The 21,833-nt window shown below is 40.6% G+C and overlaps 1 protein-coding gene across 3 annotated transcripts in view; it reads right to left on the reverse strand.

The window, feature by feature from the left end:
* Positions 1-21,833, reverse strand: part of ACOT9 (acyl-CoA thioesterase 9) — a 33,249-nt gene that overhangs the window by 1,389 nt on the left and 10,027 nt on the right. Inside the window, exons 3-15 of one of the 3 annotated variants that reach the window (XM_060234077.1) lie at positions 21,443-21,469; positions 19,864-19,909; positions 18,199-18,369; positions 18,067-18,104; positions 15,578-15,661; positions 15,176-15,279; positions 14,173-14,246; positions 12,931-12,998; positions 12,417-12,528; positions 8,360-8,450; positions 4,937-5,022; positions 1,673-1,760; positions 1,346-1,496 (exon numbers count right to left, since the gene is read on the reverse strand). In XM_060234077.1, the coding sequence (XP_060090060.1) occupies positions 1,346-1,496; positions 1,673-1,760; positions 4,937-5,022; positions 8,360-8,450; positions 12,417-12,528; positions 12,931-12,998; positions 14,173-14,246; positions 15,176-15,279; positions 15,578-15,661; positions 18,067-18,104; positions 18,199-18,369; positions 19,864-19,909; positions 21,443-21,469 (1,140 nt within the window). The remainder of the gene's footprint in view (positions 1-1,345; positions 1,497-1,672; positions 1,761-4,936; positions 5,023-8,359; positions 8,451-12,416; positions 12,529-12,930; positions 12,999-14,172; positions 14,247-15,175; positions 15,280-15,577; positions 15,662-18,066; positions 18,105-18,198; positions 18,370-19,863; positions 19,910-21,442; positions 21,470-21,833) is intronic. The other 2 variants (XM_060234078.1, XM_060234079.1) reach the window with 2 other exon arrangements.

A 21,833-nucleotide genomic window follows, 5' to 3' on the forward strand; every position in this document is an offset into this window, starting at 1 on the left:
GAGTGGGCTGATTTACATGTGGCCCTGAAGAACAAATTAATAGCCATAAGTGAAAGAAAGGTAGTGAGATATAAGGAGAGCACATAGAAACATCTGTCCCTCAGCTGGGTGTATGCTGCTAATTTGTAGCATTTTGATGGATTTTGTAAACTGTCTTAAGGTCCATCTACGGAAAGCAGGGAATACAAGTAAATTGTATTGTTCACACATGTTTAATGCACTGTTTCAGGTGGGTAGCTGTGCTCATCTGCAGTGGAAAAGCAAGATTTGAGTCCAGTAGCACCTTAAAAACCAATAAGATTTCCAAGGTGTAAGCTTTTGAGAGTGAAAGCTCTGGCTCTCCAAGTTTATCTGAAAATCTTGTTGGTCTTCAAGGTTGTACTGGACTTGAGTCTTGCTCATTTAATGCACTGGAGTCAGTGGGAGATCACACACAGTGAAATCATGCAGCCGTAGCCCAAAGTGGTTCTTATTTTTGCTTTCAATCATGCAGAAATCTGAGATGGCCTCTCTTGTTGGAGTGCCTGAGAAGGCAAAGAACAGGCCTAATCTTCTAGTATTCAAATGTAAATGCAGTCTAGGAACAAAAGTATTACTCCCCTTAAAAAGAACTGTCTGTAGTCTTCTTCCTTCCTCTTATACTGCATATTTAAGGTGGTTCCAGATGAGGAACCCAATGGTGGCTGCTGATAATCCCATTGTGCTGTCACTACATCCATGGGGGAACTGACCAATACCATTGTGCTCCTCATATGGCACAGCTTGATGTCATAAGCAGCCACCATGGAGTGCTCAAACTCCTGGCCCTCTGATCCTACAAGGCTCAAGATGTAAAATTTATGGATATTTTGGAGCCACAGAAAAACTATGTTTTTATAATGATATGTTATATACATCAACAGTAAATATAGGAATTATCATTATACTGAAGATTGTCGTATATAAATTTTTCATTGTATGCAATTTAAGTAAAATCTTGCCTCAAAAAACATTTCACTCATTCCAAAGGGGGGGAAAGGAGGGAGTTTTTAAGCATTCCCCCTCAGATATTTTCATGCTATACATTTTGAGTGAGAAAAACCTTGTCTTAACAAGCATTTCACTCATTCCAAAAAGAGAAAATACTTCAATCATTTTTTCCAATGCTAGCCAACATCTCCCAATTTTTCCACTGGGAAAAACTGAAAGTGAGCACTCCAGGTGGGGGGGAATGGGGAAAAAAGAATTCTGAATTTTTGCAGAGTTTCCCATGCCTTCACATCTCTATAAAAGGCCATTACTATACTAAATTAATCACAGGACACCATTCACAGATTTCCAGTGAAACATCCAAATAGCCACTCACCACCATATGTCTTTGGGACAATCTGTGGTATTTGATTTTCCGACATGAATGTAAAGTGGAAGACGTTAGTTGTGTGGTGCTGTCTGGTGTTTGTATTATAAACCTCACTGTGTACCCGAACTTGGATGAAATTTTCTTCAGTATAACATACCTAGTAAGTTAAAATGGAAAAAAGTATTGGGTTTGCAGGTTCAGAGTTGAATGAGACAGATATGATGTTTTGCACTTAACCGTGGTTCCTCTGACTCCGTATGAATTGGTGTCAGAGTGGCACAGGTTATTTACATTAATATAGTCTATTAACATTGATTGGTAAAAAAGTATTACCTGAGAAGAAAATAATAATAAGGATCCAATTTCAACTGGTCTTTGAAACATGATGTCATCTACAGCTATCACATAAGGTCTAGAACTTCTGCAATAAGAGGAAAATATATGTATTAAAAGGCTACTAAATTACAAACCAACTAAAAGCAGAGTTTGTGAACAGGCACGGAGTCTAAGTAAATACTAATTATATGAAGATTTTTAATGAGGGGTGTTTCCTGCTACAGCATTGATTTTTTAGACCTAAACCACAGAATCTGTGCCAGGGACTCACTGCCACAATCATATTTAACATAAAGGTCAAATGACAATCTATCAGTGAACTCTTACTTCAACTCCCAACAGATTTGTTACTGTACTACAGGGGTGGCCAAACTTGTTTAACATAAGAGCCACATAGAATAAACGTCAGATGTTTGAGAACAGCAAGACAAGGAAGGAAGGAAGGAAATAGATGGGGAGAGAGATGTGAAAAGAAAGCAACTTTAAATGCATTCTCCAAGCTGCTGGCTGGCTTGGCTGGGAGAAGTGATTTAAAGAGACAAATGCCTTCTCCAAGCCAGACCGGGGAGGGGGGCACTTCAAAAGCCACACAGCCAGTTTGGCCATGCCTGCTGCTGTAGTAGGACCTGCTGTCACGGGCTGGGGCTGGGTCAGGCAAAGTTCAGGGGCAGTCCAAGGTCTGTAGCTGGTGAGCAAAGAGGGTCCAAGGCACCAAAACCGAATCACAGTCCAGGTATCGCAGGTCAGAGGTTCAGAAGCCGAAGTCAGGGGGTCCAGAAGTCAAAGCCAAAGTCAGGGGGTCCAGAAGCCAAAGTCAAAAGCCGGAGTGGGCGCTAGAACATCAGGTAAGTGACTAGTTGCTTCCACAAAGCCTCCTCCCAAAGCCCACAGCTATATAGCCCTCTGCTGTCTGTTGCCCATTTGGGCTAATTGCTGGCTCAGAGAGGCAGCCAGGATCCTGCTGAGACTCAAGCATCCTCACTCCTAGAAGGGCCAGAATCCTTTCAAAACTCAGGGCTCAGGGAGCGTCTTGCTCGTGAGCGTGCCGCCCTCCTCCGATCCCTGAGGTCCTGACAAAGGCGGTCACGCACACGAGCCACCCGAGAGGGCGAGGCAGGGGGGCTTGGATCTTCTCAAGCAGGAGGCAGGGGCACTGGTGCAGGTGGCAGGGGCACGGTTTCTTCTGCAGGCTCAGCTTCTTCTGCAGGGTCCCCAGCACCCATGACACCTGCCCCCCATAAAAGGTTGTGTGAGCGCACAAAGTGCATGCACGGTGTGATGATGTCACAGTGACGTCATTACAACAGGCATGCCACTTTCGGCTCTAAGGGACCAGGGGAAGCTCCTGTGATCTCTCAGAGACGAAAGGACAGTCAGCCCTTCCCTTCCCCCGTGTCCTCGGATGGCGTGGAGGAAGGGAAAAAGCCGCTTTCGGCTCCGAGGGACCGGGGGAAGCTTCTCCGATCCCTCAGAGCTGAAAGAGCAGTGGGGGCTCAGGGACAGCATGAGCAGGGTGCCCACCCCATGCCCCTGCTGGGAGCTGGCACCCTAGGCCAGGGGTGGCCAACAGTAGCTCTCCAGATGTTTTTTTGCCTACAACTCCCATCAGCCCCAGCCAGCATGGCCAATGGCTGGGGCTGATAGGAGTTGTAGGCAAAAAACATGTGGAGAGCTACCGTTGGCAACCCCTGCCCTAGGCAATTGCCTAGTTTGCCTACTCCCACACACCGGGCCCGAGTAGGACTTACATACAATAAAATTTAAAGGCTTTGGTAATTTTTTACAGAGCCATAAATCAGCCTAGGAGCACTCCCTACAAAGGCTTGATTTGATAGTGCTTATGTTAGATGGGTTAGAAAATAACTATACATTAAGATGTCACCAAAGCTGCAGATGGGAATAGGAATCAAGATGAAACGTTCTGTGGATTTTCCCATCCTTTCAAACTTAACCTGGAACATCACTGTATATACTGCTCTCAAAATCACAAATTATTTTGCCTGTACTTAACTATTTTCCCACCAATGCATAATGAGCACTGGACCAGGTCAGACTGTGTAGGCATGCTAATATCCAACATATTTCTTGTCACTGGGAATGTGGTTGGGAAAGCACTAATAGTTCCAACCGCTCTAAAGTCTTGATCCAACAAGAGATAACCATGTGTAGAAGCAGGTACAGTCATACATTGATGATGTACCAATGTATCTGGGTGATCATGTGTATCGACTATAGTGCTCACATGGCCCCTGTGAAATGGCTAGATGTGTCTTTTAATATTTATGGGAATATACATTCCTGTTCAAAGCACTATCTGTTGTATGCTAATAGTCTGCCACTAGATCTAGAACAAGGCCAGTATAATTTATAGAAAACTAGGAAGGCTTAACCACCTTAAGGTTTACAGTTTTGAGGTAAAAGTCCAGAAGGGTAGTAGGGACCACTATTACCAAGTATGCCTTAAGGCATCATTGGATATTTCACCGTCTCTGGCAGAAATTCAGATTTTCATTGACGTTTTCCTATTTCTATCACACTTAGTCTGGTTTTTGCAGCTGGCTCTGCCTTGTTCCACCTCAGACAGTTCCTGGAGCTACCACTGTTTGTCTACATTTCCTTGCTTACTTGAGACCTAGACATCAAACTTTGATAGTCACCAAGGAACACTCTGAGAAGATGTTATCCACAGTTCTGTCATCACAATTATTGCTTTTCTTAGAGGGCTAAAGATTTGGGAATTAGAGTAAAATTTTAATTACAACAGAATCATATCAGCTCTAGTTGCAAGGGCACATCCATTGACATTTGAACACATAGCATTAAATTGAGCCTGGTAATAAATTTGGAGATGATTCTGGCATGCATACCATTGTAATAGTCATGAGTTTACTGCATTCGTGAAGCAAAATTATGTTTACAGGCAGCAACTGCAAACATTTGCTTGTATTCTCCAACTCAGTAATAAAGTCTACAGTTTCTGAGCTTTAATTCATTTTCAGGGCAGAATCTATAGATGAACTCCTATAAATTAAATAAATACCTGACTTGATAGGATCTGCAAAATAAAGTGCTTTACAAGTCCTCCCTGCTCACACTGTGCAAATAGGCTGGGCCTCACAGAAAGATGTTCTTCCCAGCCATACCTAGCCCAAATGCACCATGGGAAAGGAAGCAAGCTTGGGGAAAGACACAGACAAGCCCCACCCTCCCTCTACTCATAAAACTTTATGAGCATAAATACTATAAACGTTTCTACCTTACCCGTAGCTGCAGGCAGTAGCCCATCCAAGTTCATAAGCTTTTCTCATAAGAAATCCCCCAAAGATTCTATTGAAAATGTTGCGTTCCTATATTCAGAAGCATCGATAATGACAATCAATTTTTGAACATTTACACAGTTTCTGCATTTGTGGTTCTGCCTCACAAATAAGTTAACAATTCATACTGTCAGAATGCATCATAACAAAGCATACCTATGTGCACAATAAAATTTAGGGCACCATAACGAAAGGCAAGATAGTTTAGAATGGGCTTGCAAATAATAGTTCAGGGGGTAGATGCTCTCCACCTGCTCCACTCTCCACTAAAACAAAAATCAAATGAATTCAAACTTCCACACCAAGAAAACCAATGGGAATTTTACCAGACCCCCATCCCAGTTTCTAAGTTTTCACCAGATCTTGCACAAGTAGTTTCAAGACAAACAACAAAAAATATTTACAAAGAGAAAACTGAGAGTCTAAGGATGCTGAATTCTGCAGCCAATACCAGTTTTAACATGTGCATTGCATGTGTGTGAATTCTATGTATAAAGTGGAAAATCAGTAACTGATGCTTGTGATTGCTAGTGCACAAGGGAGATAAGTTCAAATGTTACTCCCAGAACATGGACTGTTGGCACACACCAAGGGTTTTCCACCACAACATGGATAGCTGAGTGTTTCTGAACCCATTCTAACAAACTTACTCTTCTAGGATTGGTCCAAAATTGCAACTGAACAGTCACAAGGCACACTGGTTAGTCATGCTGCAGTGAGCAAACACCGGGGACAACAAATGCAATCCAGAAAACTACAAGGGACTAGGGAAAGATGATACTAACCTTTCTCATGTATACCCCACAAGGTACTCTGTAAGGTATCAGCATAGGCCTTCTGGGCAGGGAGGTTTTATTGGCATAGTCCACTGGGATTCTATCCCCCTGGCTCAGTGCTCTGTTTTGAGAATATGTATGTAGTACTGGAAGTGTCAGGCAGGACTGAGATTCTGTAGGTGTACCACCCATCCCAATGCCTGACTGTCTCCCTGCCTGAGCTTGTGGAGGTCATCTCCAATGTGGTGTTGAGGACTCCTAAACTGATTGTCTTGTGGGACATCCATGTCAAGGCTACCTTTAGAGGAGCTGCTCAGGATTTAATGGTCTCCATGTCAACCATGGGTGGCTCTCAGGCTGTAACAGGCCCCACACACTCTGCAGGTCACACTCTTGAACTGGTGTTCTGCTGTGGGAGGGGAGGGTTTGGATTGAAGACAGTCTTCTTGTCATGGACAGATCAGTACTTGCTAGGGTTTTTATTTGAAAAGCTACCAAGACTGCAGTGATTGGGGGTTGACTTAAGATGATCCGCCCCTATAGCCTATTGATCCAGTAGGTTTTCAGATAGCATTGGGGGATTTTCCTGTTGACACTCCCTCTCACTGACAGTCTTTAATAAAGCAGCAGCTGGACAAACATTTGTCAGGGATGCTCTAGGCTGATCCTGCATTGAGCAGGGAGTTGGACTAGATGGCCTGTACGGCCCCTTCCAACTCTGTGATTCTATGACTCTGCTATCTAGATCACATTACTGCAATGAGCTCTATGTGGGGCTGCTTTTGAAGACTGTCTGGAAGCTGAAGTTGGTACAGAACACTGTGGCCAGAGTTTTGACTAGAGCAGGTCGTAGGGACCCTATCCCTTCAGTCTTGTTTTATCTGCACTGGCTTTCAATTTGTTTCCAGGCTCAATTCAAGGTGCTGGTATTGACTTTTAAAGCCCTGTAGAGCCTGGGGCCAACAAACCTCAAGGATGGTCATCTCCCATATGAACTTACCTGCTCACTCCAGATATTTTTTGAGGCTCTGCTTCAGTTGCCACCACCATCTGAGACTAGTGGCAAACCAAGAAAGGGCTCTCTCAGTCATGGCAACAAAACTGGAAGTCCCTCATCTGTCTCCTTCTATCAGTGTCTTTTGCCAGCAGGTGAAGACTTTTTTTGTTTTGCTTGGCATACCCCCGATTACCATCTTGTATTTTTTTGTTATGTGTTTTACTGAATTATTTTCTCATTTTAAATTTTTTTAATTGTCCAAATTGTTTTAATGTTTTTATGTGCACTGCTTTGAAGACCCTGAATTATTTATTTATTTAATAAATTGCCCCGTTCTGGCTAGTGCTGGGTTTTGGGCAATTTACAACAATGACTAATAAATACAATCATATAAAACCAATAAAATCAATTAACTAAAATAGGTCAAAAACCCCGATGGTATCCCATCAATATTCTTCTGATCCAGATTTCTGGATGCAGAATCAAGGGGGGGGGAGGGAGGTGTCAGCTCAGCAACCATTGCTGTCCTAATTGAAAGCCTGGCAGAACTTCTTTGCCTTACAGGCCCTGTAGAACTGTAAAACATCAGGGCCCCGATGTTCTCTGGCAGAGATCTCCACCAGGTTGGGGCCAGGACTGAAAAGGTCCTGGCCCTTGTCGAGGACAGCCAGACTTCTCTAGGGCCAGAGATCACCATTAAAGTGACCAGTAAAGTGTAGTGCCCTTCTAGGGACATAGTAGAAGAAAGGCAGCATAAAAATATTTAAATAAATAAAAATTAGTGTCAATGTGATCTAGATAAAAATACAATCTTCAATGATTGGGCATAACCTATAGAAAAAAATGAAAACTACAGAAATAACCCATTAACACTACCTAAAATACTGATATATCAGAGAATGCAGAAATGGATAGTAAATCTCAGGGTGCAAATGAATGCATAAAAAACCCTTTTTAAAAAACCCTAATTCCTAATAAAATATAAAATCTATTCAGCTATGAAATCTAGTACACAATGTAAAAGGAAATCTGATACATTTATTAATTATGTCCCAGGGAGGAGGGCTCCATGCCCCCTAAAGAAAACATGATGGGAAAATCTAGAGACCAAGTCCTCATCTATATATGAAAACAACAAGAGTACCTAAGGCCCTTCTAGAGAACAGCTCAACATCTCTGCCTCTGCAGTGTTTGAAGCTACAAAAACAGCCACTAACCAGCAGAGCTCTCTCAGTTTGCTTGGTAAGTCCTCTTCCCTTCCCCACCTAGAAATGCCATGGAGCTTCACACCTATACAATCCTCTTTAAATATTACAATTGCACAGAAGAGGATTCATGCCTATTCATTACTATGAACATTTATCAAGACTTACTTTCTTTTTGCATTATTTCATGTATCTACTAATCTGTTTTATTGCATTCTTTTTAAGTCTCAGTGAGCATTAAAGTAAATAAATAAATAAATAAACCCATCCATAGATGTAATTTTTAATTCTAAAAATATTTATCTTAGTCTGGAACAAGAGCTAAGCATTTCCATGCAAGTGAAAAGAGACCAAAATGTTCATTTGCTTATATTGCAGATTTGTAATACCTGCGGCTGGCAGATCTCCAGACCCTTGAGTTTTGCATCTTCCATCCACACAGAATTGGGGGGCAACACACGGCTCCGAAAACTAACCGTCCTGCAAAACAGGAGAGTAAGATTCTAAAGAATACTACCATCTCAAAGTTATTAAGCAAGCTCTTCCTTAATCTGTAGTTGAGATTTTTTTGAAGTTACTTCCTTTTCTTCTCCAACTCTCTAAATGGCAAGGTCAAAAGTGGGTCTTGGGCTTGTGCAACTCCTTCCACCTTTTGTTAGCACATGCAGGAATAAGTGGCCAAATTGAAAAATTCTGCTTATCAGAACATATATGAGTCAGTATCAGTTAGTGAATGCAGTGAGGTATTTAGCCTGGATTTCAGAACTCCATTCAGCTCTAAAACCAGTGATATTAGGTCTGTCAGCAGTCTGTATCCAACTTCATAATGGGTGTTTTTACATTCAGATTGATCCAGAGTTTTAGAGTCTTCAAATCGCCTGCCACTGTTTTGCTTTAATCATTTTCCGTTTACATATAAGCGTTTCAATTTGGGGGGGGGGGGGGTGTCTCTGATCAGAGGGCAGACGGAATACCAGTGCTTAGTTAAATGTATACGATTGCTTGGAAATCATGTCAACACTGCAAAAACAATACAAATTTAAATTACTAGATGAGGCAAGCAATGATATGCAAAAACTTCAAGTGCTGTCAGTTCTCATGCAAATTACTGCATCTTGTGGTGGCTTTTGAAGGAGTCTTTTAAAATGCATGAAAACTTCTACAATACAAATTTGAAACGCCTATAGAGAAAAGACCAGATCAAAACTAGTGTGGAGAAAAACTTTGCAGCAGCAGCTCCAAACCTCATCTCACCAAAACAAATGTAGATGCTTCGGGCAGCAACGATGCAAAACAGTTATGAGAACATTAGGTAATGTAAAGGGTGAGTTTCCAATGCGGTGATAAAGAGTCGCAAACTGCCAGTGTAAAAACACCCTAAGTAAACTTAATGGCATTTAAGCTTTCTCAGAAAATGGCAATTTCTTCCTATTTCTGTACTCCTACAGCATGATCCCCACTATGCTGTTCCTAAAAATTTGCAGATAGCCAGTAGTAAATTTCAGGGAGCTAAGTAGGCTGCAGCTGAAAAGGAGAATCAACTCTCAAGAAAACTTAAATATCATTACGAGATGAATGAGAGGTGAAATGATAACCATCTTCAAGTACTTGAAGGGGTATCATACAGAGGATGGTGCGGAGTTCTTTTCTGTTGCCCTGTAAGGTCAGACCAGAACTAATGGGTTGAAATTAAATCAAAAGAGTTTTCACATAACATTAGGAAGAACTTCCTGACAGAGCAGTTCCTTAGTGGGACAAGCTTCCTCTGGAGGTGATGGGCTCTCCTTTGAAGGTTTTCAGACAGAAGGTAGATGGTCATCTGACAGCAGTGCTGATTCTGTGAACTTAGGCAGATCATGAAAAAGAGGGCAAGAAGGGTTGTATCAATGTTAAATTGGGGTTGTTTTTGCCATCTTCTGGGCATGGAGCAGGGGTAACTGGGGGCGTGTGGGGGAAGTGAATTTCCTCCATCGTTCAGGGGGTTAGATTAGATGACCTTGGAGATCTCTTCAAACTCTATGTTCCTATGGTTACATTTTCTTTACTATAGGTCCCTGTCTCTCGCCCTAACATACTTCAACACAGTTGGGAAAATAAAAAGGGGTATCAACATAAGCCTTGAGCTGCTTGGAGAAGAGAGACAATATCAATGCATCTTGCAAATCATTTCAAAGATTTCTTCAGATCCTGGATGCTGAAACCTCCTCATGTAGCATTTTCAGTACTTGTGGTGAACCTGCCCTCAAATAACTTTAGAGGGTTTTTTTGTTTTTTTGTCTGAATGCTAACTTCAATACACAGTGAGGTCAGGAGAAGTAACATCAGAACAGTTCCTTTCCGTGTATTTTACTAGGTCAGGAATAGGGATGGGGATGAACCATGAACCCAGTCAGCTCCCAGATGAACTGAATCATGTTGGTGAGGTTTGGCCAAAACAGCTAAGCCATGGGGGCAACTTGCTCCCATGGCTCAGTTGCTGGCTGCCCAAGAAAGCCCATATAAACAGCTGAGCCACAAAATCCACATGGATCAATAGTTTAAAGGGGTTTTCAGGGGCTAGAAGTCAAAGAAAGTCCTTTTAAGCAGTCGAGCCACAAGTTCTGTATGTTCGATGGTGTTCGATGGTGCGGTCTCATTTGGAGTACTGTGTGCAGTTCTGGTCGCCGCACCTCAAAAAGGATATTATAGCATTGGAGAAAGTTCAGAAAAGGGCAACTAAAATGATTAAAGGGCTGGAACACCTTCCCTATGAAGAAAGGTTGAAACACTTAGGGCTCTTTAGCTTGGAGAAACGTCGACTGAGGGGTGACATGATAGAAGTTTACAAGATAATGCATGGGATGGAGAAAGTAGAGAAAGAAGTACTTTTCTCCCTTTCTCACAATACAAGAACTCGTGGGCATTCGATGAAATTGCTGAGCAGACAGGTTAAAACGGATAAAAGGAAGTACTTCTTCACCCAAAGGGTGATTAACATGTGGAATTCACTGCCACAGGAGGTGGTGGCGTCCACAAGCATAGCCACCTTCAAGAAGGGGTTAGATAAAAATATGGAGCAGAGGTCCATCAGTGGCTATTAGCCACAGTGTGTGTGTGTGTATATATATATATATATATATATATATATATATTTGGCCGCTGTGTGACACAGAATGTTGGACTGGATGGGCCATTGGCCTGATCTAACATGGCTTCTCTTATGTTCTTATGTATGGATCAGCAGTCTAAAGGGTCTAGCTGTCAAAGAAAGCCCCTTTAAAATAGCTGGCTTTCTTGAACAACCAACTGCAGCCACCTCAGACTTGAAGCCATTTAAAACCTTGCTTTTTGCTCCCTACAGTTTTTTGCTATGGCTCCAAAGTTTAAATGGCTCCCAGCCATGTTTTCCCATGAAGAATAGATAGCAGGGGTTTGAAACTCTGCTTTCTGTTCATCATGAACTGCATCAAAATTCATGAAAGTTCTTGCTAGTTCCTCAGTTTGTGAACATTGTTTCATGAACTGGCAAAAATTTGTGATGAACTTCAGTTTGTCAACCAGTTTGTGACCATCCCTAGTCAGGAGGGAAAGCACAATCAGCATAGCAGGTTGGATATGAAGTACCACAAGTAGGGAGAAGTTCATAATCAGGGCTTATTCTCCTCTCAGTTCTGATCCTGAGGGTCAGGCAACCATCATAAACAGCATGGAAGGTAAAATAGGAGTTTGCTGTGGATGTGGGTGGTGGCAAAGCTTGCTCCCCTCCTCCAAAAAAGGAAAGGCTGCTCTACCAGGGTAAATTACATTATGCCAGCAGATTGGAACCTTTGGATCTAACCCAGTATGCATAAAGTATGCCAACTGGGTTCACACTACTTTTTGTTAATTTTCTAATTTCTTAGGTTTACTCTTTAGTGGAACTTAAATCTCACCTCCCATCTAAAGAATAATGGCATTACATCCCCCCGCAAAAATAAACTTGTCTATGGGGGGGGGGGGGTTGTTCCCCTTTCCAGAGGCCTGACTGTTCTTCCTTGTCTCTGGTGGTGGAAAGTGCCATCAAGTTGCAGCCAACTTACAGTGACTGCATAGGGTTTTTAAGGAAAGAGACATTCAGAAGTGGTTTGCCACTGCATGCCTTTGCATTTCCTTGGTGGTCTTCCATCCAAATAGTAACTAGGGCCAACCCAGCTTTGCTTCCAAGATCTGATGAGCTCAAGCTAGCCTGAGCAATCTATGTGAGGACATTTCTTGTCGTTAACAGGTGCTTTAATGGAGTCTGAGAATATCTGAACATTGCTATTACTACTTGCTGCTGTTCTGGCACAACAAAACATTCAGGGTCTGCAGGAGACACTCATAAGAACCTGCCATAGTGAGTGTGGAACACAAAGATAAATAAATTATCAGTTAATAATCCAGTGAGCAAAGCAACTCTAGTAAGTGTTCAGTCATCACACAGCTTACCTTGAATCCAACGTATTAAGAAATATGTCATGAATAACTGTTCTTTCTTCTGCAGTGGGAGCCATTTTTAGCAAAGAGGCCTTGCTGAAATCAGTTCTTCTCATCTTGTTCACTAAATAATGGAATGAAAAAAGAAATACAAATTATGGGGACTAGTAGTTTCCACTAAGGATATCATCCAATCACCTTCCATTTCTAGAACTAATGACAACCAAAGGAGTTCTTCATGGACTCCTCTTCCTAGGGGATCTTATTGTACTTTGATCTGCCTAGGATTTTCTACACCATCTTAAATATTTTTAAATGCAGAGATAGGTTGGAACTGGAAAATTACATCTTTGGAATCCGAAGTTGTAAGTAGGAAAACACAACTGAGCCAAAAACTTTGCAAGCATACAAATCCATGTTATTTTTTTACTAGTGCTCATTTCTATTTTTGAACCACCTCATTCCCAGTTGGAAGAACGGGACACAACCAAATGTCCCCCAGTCTCATAAATAACACATTACTTACATTCTCCTTCCTTGAAAATGTTTTCTTCTTCTGGACCTTCAGTTATCAATGGATTAACAAATGCTGGCCTGCGGACATATACAAATTTAGTCAAAATGAGATGCTTGCAAACATCTTCCCTTTGGCAGCAACTGTGTAACTTCCTCTGAAACAAGTGAGGCATGCCCACACCCACCTGAAGATGGCAGCCTTTGCTTATCACTAGGAAATATGCATTTTCAATATAAAAGAGATAAAATAGTCTGATTATGTCCTGTGCAGGTTAACACATGCTCATTTAATTCCTCAAAGACACAAGAATTCAGTAACTCTATATAATCAAAACCTGAAATTTGGGCCACTTCCATTAGTGCTTATCCCTATCATGTTCTGAAAAAAACTGGAAAGAAATCACAATTAAGAGAGAGAAATGTACTCACAGAGAAGGTGAGTTCAACAGTCAAAGCGCTTTATGACTGGTTTTTTTCCCTTACCCCTGAGAACCTCTCTATGAAAATGTGCAACAGACACTATTTTTCGCTTACTTTGAACTCTTCCAGAAGTAACTCACTCAAGCTATCGCATATTACCAGATACACAACAAGAATCTCTCTTGTCTCTGTTCTTATTGCTTTTATTGCTTTATGTTCTTAAGAAAAGATTGTATTGGTATGGCAAATATTTTATTACAATTTTCTCATATACTTAATTCAAAGACTGAAAAAGACAGAACTCCCTCCTGTGCTGTTTTAGTGGTCAAGAATGGAAACTGTCTTTTGAAAAAGAAACCTTTTATGAACTGTGATAAGCAGTGCAAGCTTCTGCAGATTTGCTCCAGACTAAGTCCATTCATTCATTGGACTTAGGCTGCAGTAACTCTGCAAGAGATTGCACTGTTAGTGTTGTCCTCTTGTGTAACTTAATCATCCCAGTAAATTCCTAATGAGGTTCCAATCTATTTTACGAACAGTGCACTAATCATGCTCTGAATCAGAGAAAAAAACATATTTAAGGAAGTAGGTTAATAGATTTTTTTTTCCTGAAAGATAAGCAATACTATTTTAATATGCTGATCACACAGAAATCACCGAACGAGTCTCCATCCTCTAAAGAAATAATTTTAAAATCTTACATATTTCTAAATTTTATTTTATTAACCCTGCTAAGACAATACAAGAAGCCTCTCTCCCTCCTTCCAACTCTTTCACCATCCCCCTCCCCCCCATTATACAACTATTGTCAATACCATGCCCAAAATGTTACCTTTTGTTTTCTGGATCACGAGCCACCATGACAAAAGTTGCATCTAACACAGGACAGTAAACATCATTTTGTAGCTTAAAAAAAAAAAGGATGGGGTGAAATTGTGTTTGGCAAGTTCTCCAGTTTCTGTCAGTAATGCTATTAAGACTCTGATTACCAGTCTTCAAATTGCTCTAGAATTTTGAAACATTTTGTAATGAATCAGAAGTAAACATAGATGCTTTTCCCTACAGGCAATTAACATATCACACACACACACACACACACACACACACACACACATATATATATATATATATATTTATTTATTTTACAAGCCATTCCCTGCAACTGCTCTGTGGGTGCAAGGAACCCAAGTTCGAACCAGGGAACCCAGACTAAACTTTTAAAAAACTTTGTCCCTATGTGCTAATAAATCTAGACAGTTGCTTATATTGTCTACACAAGACGATCTTGCAGCTCTTCTGTAACTAATTTTGTAGCAGAATTATTTGCTTTACTATAATTAACTCTATCTGAAATTTTACTCATAATAAAGTAGTCCTAAAATCAAGCTTGCCACTGTTCAATCATGGGTATTATTTTATCTTTCTAGCTGCCAATGTAATTTTGGCTACAAATTGATTTCATTTTATTCTTTAAAGGTTGCTTGCAGAAATCAAGTAGAGACAGTTTTGGTATTAAAGGTGAGCCATAATTGGTTTAATTTGTTGAACAATATCTTTGCAGTACAATTATATTAATTCCCAGGTTTACCAACGGTGGGGAAAGTCTGCCTGGTGACTATAATTTTTTGTAACAATTTTAGTTATAATTTTTGTTTCTTTTATGTAACTGACTTGGTGCAACTTAAGGTACCATCTTGTTTGTATTTGAAAAGACTGAAATTTTATATTAAAAACACTCTTGATAGTATAAACAGAAACTTTTAATTATAGAATTCATTTTAGCTAGTCAAATCCTGGACCTTGTAGGCAGACAATACTCATTTGCTCCCACTAACCTGAAGCACATGCATTTTCACTTCCATTGATGTCCTTCCTACCCATGTAACATTCCCAGTGAACTTGATATCACAATCTGGATGAATTATCTTCTTCCATAAACCTAAACATATACAAAAAAGAATCAGAGAATGAAAACTGAAGGTTAGCAATTAAAAACAAGATCTAGATTCCCTAGTAGTCTAAGAAAAGTTAACTGCTTTGCATGATTAGCTACTATAAAATGTAAAACGATTAAAAAGATGCTAAATACAATACAAAAGCATTTCCAGTGACCTCCCCTTTCCCACAAAGTAAGGAAAGGGAATGAAAATTCTGGAGGTAAGTTATACAAAAACAAGATTTTATAGTGACAAGAAGTGAACTAGATGCATTTATTAACAAATCACATAATACTGTACCAATTTTATCCACCAGCGCTGTAACAATTGATAAAGGAGATCTCTGAACAGTTTCATGTTTGGTGTGAGTGTAACAAATGAGAACTGTAGAAAGATAAAACAGACATTGCACTGTTTATTCTCTGCACTGATAAATGGGCTTTCCCCCCTAGGACTGGAGAAAAACTTCACAGTGTAGTCTTTGTATTGTTTAAAGAAGGGTACTTTCAGAACCTGTATGAACAAGAAAAGCAATCAAGATTAACTCAGTCAGCCCCACCTCCAAATACAAAAGGTTGCTTGGAAGCAAGCTATATCAACATATTTAATTCCATGGAGAATCATTGTCTGATTTCTGAGGAGCTGGGAGAGATTGAGGAAGAGGAAGAAGAAAAGGAAGAGGAGGAGGAGGAAGAAGAAGAAGAAAAAGAGGAGGAAGAGACACCCTTTGTTAACCAAAGGAGACTCAGAGTGGCTTTCAATTCTCCTTTCCCTTCCCCTCCCCACAACAGACACCCTGTGAGATAGGTGGCTGACCCAACTTGTGGCTGACCCAAGGTCACATCAGCAGGTGTATGGGGAGGAGTGGGGAATCAAACCCAGTTCTTCCAGATAAGAGTCTGCACACTTAACCACTACACCAAACTGGTGAGACAAAAGCAGGACAGCAGGAAGCACTAGTGACTCAAATGTCCTTTTGTGCTTACTGTGGAGGGCCTGAAGCAGAAATTTGCACATCTTCTTCATGGTGAGATTCAGAATAGAGTACATATCTGCAACTCAGCCACCTAACTACTAGTATGTGTGTGTGGAGGGGGGAATGTATGGATGCCCAAAAGTTTCACAGAATCAGTCAAAATATGACTTTGGGGATCCATAACTGGAACTCTGGCTTGAAAAGAAAGTTGCAGCAGTTTTCCATTAGCAATAGATTCTCTGGGCTGCTTTAAGCACCAATAGTGGGAAAAGACAAGCACAATACTGGTACCTGCCTTTTTCCCCACTAGCACTTAACACAGAGTCAGAGGAGTCATTGTGGGATAACTCTTTGTTGGAAAACTGGAGATTTGGGGGTAGAGCCTGAGGACAAAGACCTCAGCAGGGTACAATGCCATAGAGCCCACCCTCCAAAGCATCAATTTTCTCCAGGGAAACTAAATTCTGTAATCTGGGGATGAGTCGTAATTCTGGGGGATCCCCAGGTCCCATCTGGAGGCTGTCATCCCTAAGAAAATTAAACAGCATTCCATAAAACAATAGTTCCAGTCCATAGTAGCCCCCTCCCCCCCATCTTGCTCTGTAGGGGCAAAAAAATGTACCGGGAGATCCAAACATGGAACAGAAATGTCATGTGTAGTTTGAAAGTGCAAAAAGAAGAAGCCCCAGTCAGACCCTTTCACTCCCACTCTTCAACTTCTTCATAATGTCTGTCACCCTAAGACATTGTTTAAATCATGATGTCAGAAAGCAATATTAGCTACATTTGACATTTCTACAGGTCTAGTTCTGTGCTCCAAAAATATCTAAGCTTTCCACTTTAACCACTTCCTTAGCTGCAAATCACAATTGCAATAAGGAAAACTCACAATAAGAAAAACTCAGGAAATGGCTAAACACCTTTACCAATCTGTTTGCTGTAACTGCCATGTTTTGTTATATTTCTTGTTTTACAACATTATTTTATGTCTTTTTATGAATGATTTTATGGTCATTCAGTTTTAATTTTGTATAATTTTACTGTTTTAAATGCTGGCTTAGGCTGTGAATAAACTAAGCTAAGCTCTGGCAGAACAACTGCAGTAAAACATTAAAAGGACTTTTGAATAACTGACACAATAGCCTTCACCAGTGTTGTCTTTTAAGCCAAATGACATACTATCTGTTGTTCAAAGGAAGAAGGGGGAACTGCACACCAATGTGATAAAATTATAAGTTTGACCTGCCCATCATTTTGTTGGACAATCTACCACCAGTTTTTGTTCTGTTTAGCCAAGTCAGAAAGATGATGCGCTTGACCCTGAGGGAAACAGTTCAAATCCCAGTATTAACATTACAATCCTATGCAGAGTTCTGATTTCTGTGGGCTTAAATTGAAGTGATTATTTTTTTATTTTATTTAGTATATTTTAATCATGCTCTAACTCCAAGGAGCTCTGGGTAGCATACATCATCGCTGTCAGGTCTATTTTGTCTTCACAACAACACTGTGAGGTAGGTCAGGATAGGAGCATGACTATCCAATGATCACCCAGCAAGCTTTATGGCAGAATAAGGAGGTGAACCGGGGGCTCCCAGATCCTAGTCCACCGCACTATACAGGCCCTCCTCTGTACATAGTTTCTCTGAACGGAAGTTCAGGCCTAAGGCTTACTCTCAGCCTTGCAAGTATTTTGAGTAAAGTGCTGAGCCCACGATTTTAAAGAACTTTTTTATATTTCAAGCATTAAACAAAAAAAGCTCCATATATAAAAAGGTCACCAGAGAAATGAAATTGTGCAGCAGTTACCAACCTCCTAAGCTGTCAAGGTCTTCAAGAATTCGGCCAAACCTATTAACAAAAAGACACTACATTAAAGTTAAAAATGAATGCGTGGCATTAAAATCACAGATTGTTTGCTTAGCAGAAAGACTTCTGCCAGTACCTGACAGTGTTGTTGACATTCAGATATTTTTCTCTTATTTCAGGCTGACTTCCTAAAGGCAGGATAACTTCTGTATAGCTGTCTCTCATTTTCCTAGGGGGCAAGTCAGCTTGGTTTTTAGCAAGGAGCGTATGCAAGGCTTTTCTTTCATTCATTGCTTGCACATGATCACTAGGGAGGGAAAAACAAATAAGATTATTCCAGGGGGTGGGAGGAATCAACAGGATATAATTGATAACAAATTCTGAAAAAAATATTTCTATTCAAGGAATGGGGAAAGGAAATGCAGTAAAGATGTGCTATACAGACAAATCAATTATAATAATCAGCTCCAAGTCACCCATTTAAATCTTGGATCAGTCACAAACCCAGTGGTGACCACAGGCAAGCCGCTGTAATGCTGATCTTCAATATAGCATTTTTCATCCAATTACTATGGTACCACATACATGCTATTAGAACTTGCTGTTTGTAAAGTAGTGGGTTCAGACGCTAGAGTGATTTTAGAATAGCTCATCATTTAGCAAAAACCCAACTGAGAACACATGCAGCAAGTCACAACTATATACACATAACCTGCCACCAGCAAACACCTCCCCAAAAATAAGATTAACTAATAGGAACATCAGGCATTGTGCAAACCTCATTCACTAAGCACTAGTCTGTAGAGCTCCCCTGACTGGCTGGCTCTGCAGGAGAGGCCAATTAAGTACAGCTGCCAGGATCCTTTCAAACAAAGGATCTTTGCTTGAAGCTCCTGATACACAACACTGTTGTTACTGAGGCTGATTCCGCACTAACCTTGCTCTGCGCCAGACTTCTGTTTCTCTCCGGAGCAAGCTAGCGATTTCACACCAGTTGCTCTGCCCCACCATTTTGTGCGGGGAAAACCTGCAATTTGCTGTGCCGCAATGTAAACCTGAAAAAACAGGTTTATGCTGTGGTGCAGCAAATTGTGGGTTTTCCCCATGCAAAATGGTGGCATGGAGCAACTGGTGCGAAATCACTAGCTTGCTCTGGAGAGAAACGGAAGCCTGGCATGGAGTAAGGTTAGTGAGGAATCAGCCTCTACTGGACTCAGCGCCCTTGCTTTGAGCAAGCAAAAAGGTATGCATGCAAAAAGGTGAAATGATTTCTACAGGTTCCCTTTCCCACTGCAATCCTTTGTGCACCATCTCTTGGCCCTCATGAGTACCTGTTCGGTTCCAGCAAGAAATCAAAGGTGGCTGAACTCTATGCATAGTTCTTTGGACCTAAGCTATTATTATTATTCAGAACCTTTCTATTCAAGAATAAACAAGGTGGCTTATAATATATTTTTTAAAAGATCTAAAATATCTATCCAATAAAAGAATGCCTAAGAGATTAAATTTAAAATGATGCTTCAAAGACAAATAGTCCAAAATTGATAAAAGAAATATTCTCTGTGGGGCCAACAGCCGTCAGTAGTTCAAGACAGAACTGGTAATATTTCTGCAGCACATACCGATATGTCATCTTTCAACTTTCAAGGCTGCATCACTTGAAGTGCAGTCCTATGCAGTTACTTCAGTCAAAGTCCACTGAAAATCAATGGGCTTTTAGACTATAACTCTACATAGGAAGGCACTGTCAAAGATGTAATCAAAAATGTAAAGAAAAGTATTACTTCTGTGCATCATTTACCTCCAGTTGGTAGATGCCCCCACTATACTCCTCAATTTGTTTCGCACTAAAACAAAACAAAGATTGGTCAGAAACACTGAAACAGGGGGTACTATGAAGTTGCTTGTGACCAAAAGTTGCAATGGCCATTTCAAGAAGAAGATTAAGCTAAATCATGCAAAGAGAGGCTGTAAATCAAGAAAGGGTCAGCTTTATTCCTGATTCAGTGGACATTACCATTATGAGTGAATAAAGGAATGACTTAAGTTTTTTAAAATAAAAAACATGACAATGAGCATGTGCTGAGGTTATCGTGGAATATGTAGGATGGTGTCTGCCTGCAGCCAATCTAGGAAGTAGGGTTGCCAGTTCCGAGTTAGGAAATACCTGGAGATTGGGGGTGGGGACTGAGGAGGGTGGAGTTTGGGGAGGGGAAGGACTTCAATAGAGATAATGGTCACCTTCAACAGCAGCCATTTTCTCCAGGTGAACTGATCTGTCACCTGGAGATCAGTTGGAATCCCAGGAGATTTCCAGCCACCACCTGGAGTCTGGCAACCCTAGAAGGAGGGGAAGGGAGGAGATAAACTCAACACATTCCCCCATACATTTAGCCCTACAGCCGTCTCTTTTTTTTCTTTTACAGCTGATTTGTGGTATAGCTTTGCACTAACTCAGCAGGGAAGGGAGGAAGTAGGAGTTGCTGGACCATGGGGAGGCCTGGCACAATTGTCATTGTGCTAATATAACAGATGGAAAGGGGGAGAGTGATGCGTGAGTATGGTGAAGACAGGGTGCCTGGATGCTGTCCCATCCACTTCCACACAATTTGCTGGTGCTGCCACAGAGAAAATACACTTCCTTGTCCCAATGTAGAGAGAGCAAGAGATACCACCACCACCCAAAAAAGAGCCCTTTGTTGTTCTTGTTCCAGAAATGTTAATACTAATTTGCACTAAAAGAAGGTCCAAAGTATCCAAATACTTCTCTATTTATTTCACCTTTATCTAGTCAAGTAATCACTTTGTTGCTATGGGATTGCAAGATAATGCAGAATAAAATCAGAAAGGTGTAACTATAAGTCTAGACGGATAACATTTGTGGATCTTCCTTAATAAACATGTCTATGGCCATCAGGAAAAAATTCACCACTGTATATTTCACTGGTGGCGGGGGGGGCAGTCCTTTAAAAAAATTACAGTTGCTTTGGACTAACCAAAAGGTTTAAATCAGGATTCCTATGTAGATATCAGAGGCTGACTTTTACATATTGATTTTAGCTAGCCAGCCAAAGCTTTAGCTTCAGATCTTTAGATTCAACACTACTGTATAAATAAGTTTTCTGTACTACTTGTCTATTTTAACATAAATATAAATAACTGCTGCAAGTACACAGAGAAAAGATTTTGATTAATAAGACATGCTTTATTTACCTAGCAGTGAAAACCCATTTAGTGCCACCACCCACAATGATGACTTGAAATAGCTGCCAGAAAAATACTAATGCAAATTTTTCATTAGCCCTGCAACAGACAGATAGAAGCAAGACAGCAGCAGATATACAGTCATATTAAAATGCATACAGGTTACCACAACACACCATTATTCACATGAATGGGTAAATGCCCTGTGAAGTAGAAAAAGCAATTTAGATTATCAGTGTAATTGTAAAAAGAATTGTTTTCCTAGTACTGCACTCAATCACAAACACACAGACGTGAATACACAATTGCACATTAACATATAATTGAATTCTGCTGTACTGATAATCGTTTATTTCTGTGGCTGACTTAATATATTCCTTCATATTTTCAAACACATACAGAACCACAGGATACCAAGTTTTCATCACTGTGTGTATTTTCTTTCTCCTTCTACCCACTCCACATATCTATCAATCACATTTTACCCCACCCTTCTGTTTGCTTCACAAAATAGTCTTGTAGGCCCAATGGTTTTTCCATGCAAAGCTTTGCCATTAGTACAAGATT

The sequence above is a fragment of the Heteronotia binoei genome, chromosome 3 (assembly GCF_032191835.1).
Source record: "Heteronotia binoei isolate CCM8104 ecotype False Entrance Well chromosome 3, APGP_CSIRO_Hbin_v1, whole genome shotgun sequence".
NCBI classification, from domain to species: domain Eukaryota; kingdom Metazoa; phylum Chordata; class Lepidosauria; order Squamata; family Gekkonidae; genus Heteronotia; species Heteronotia binoei.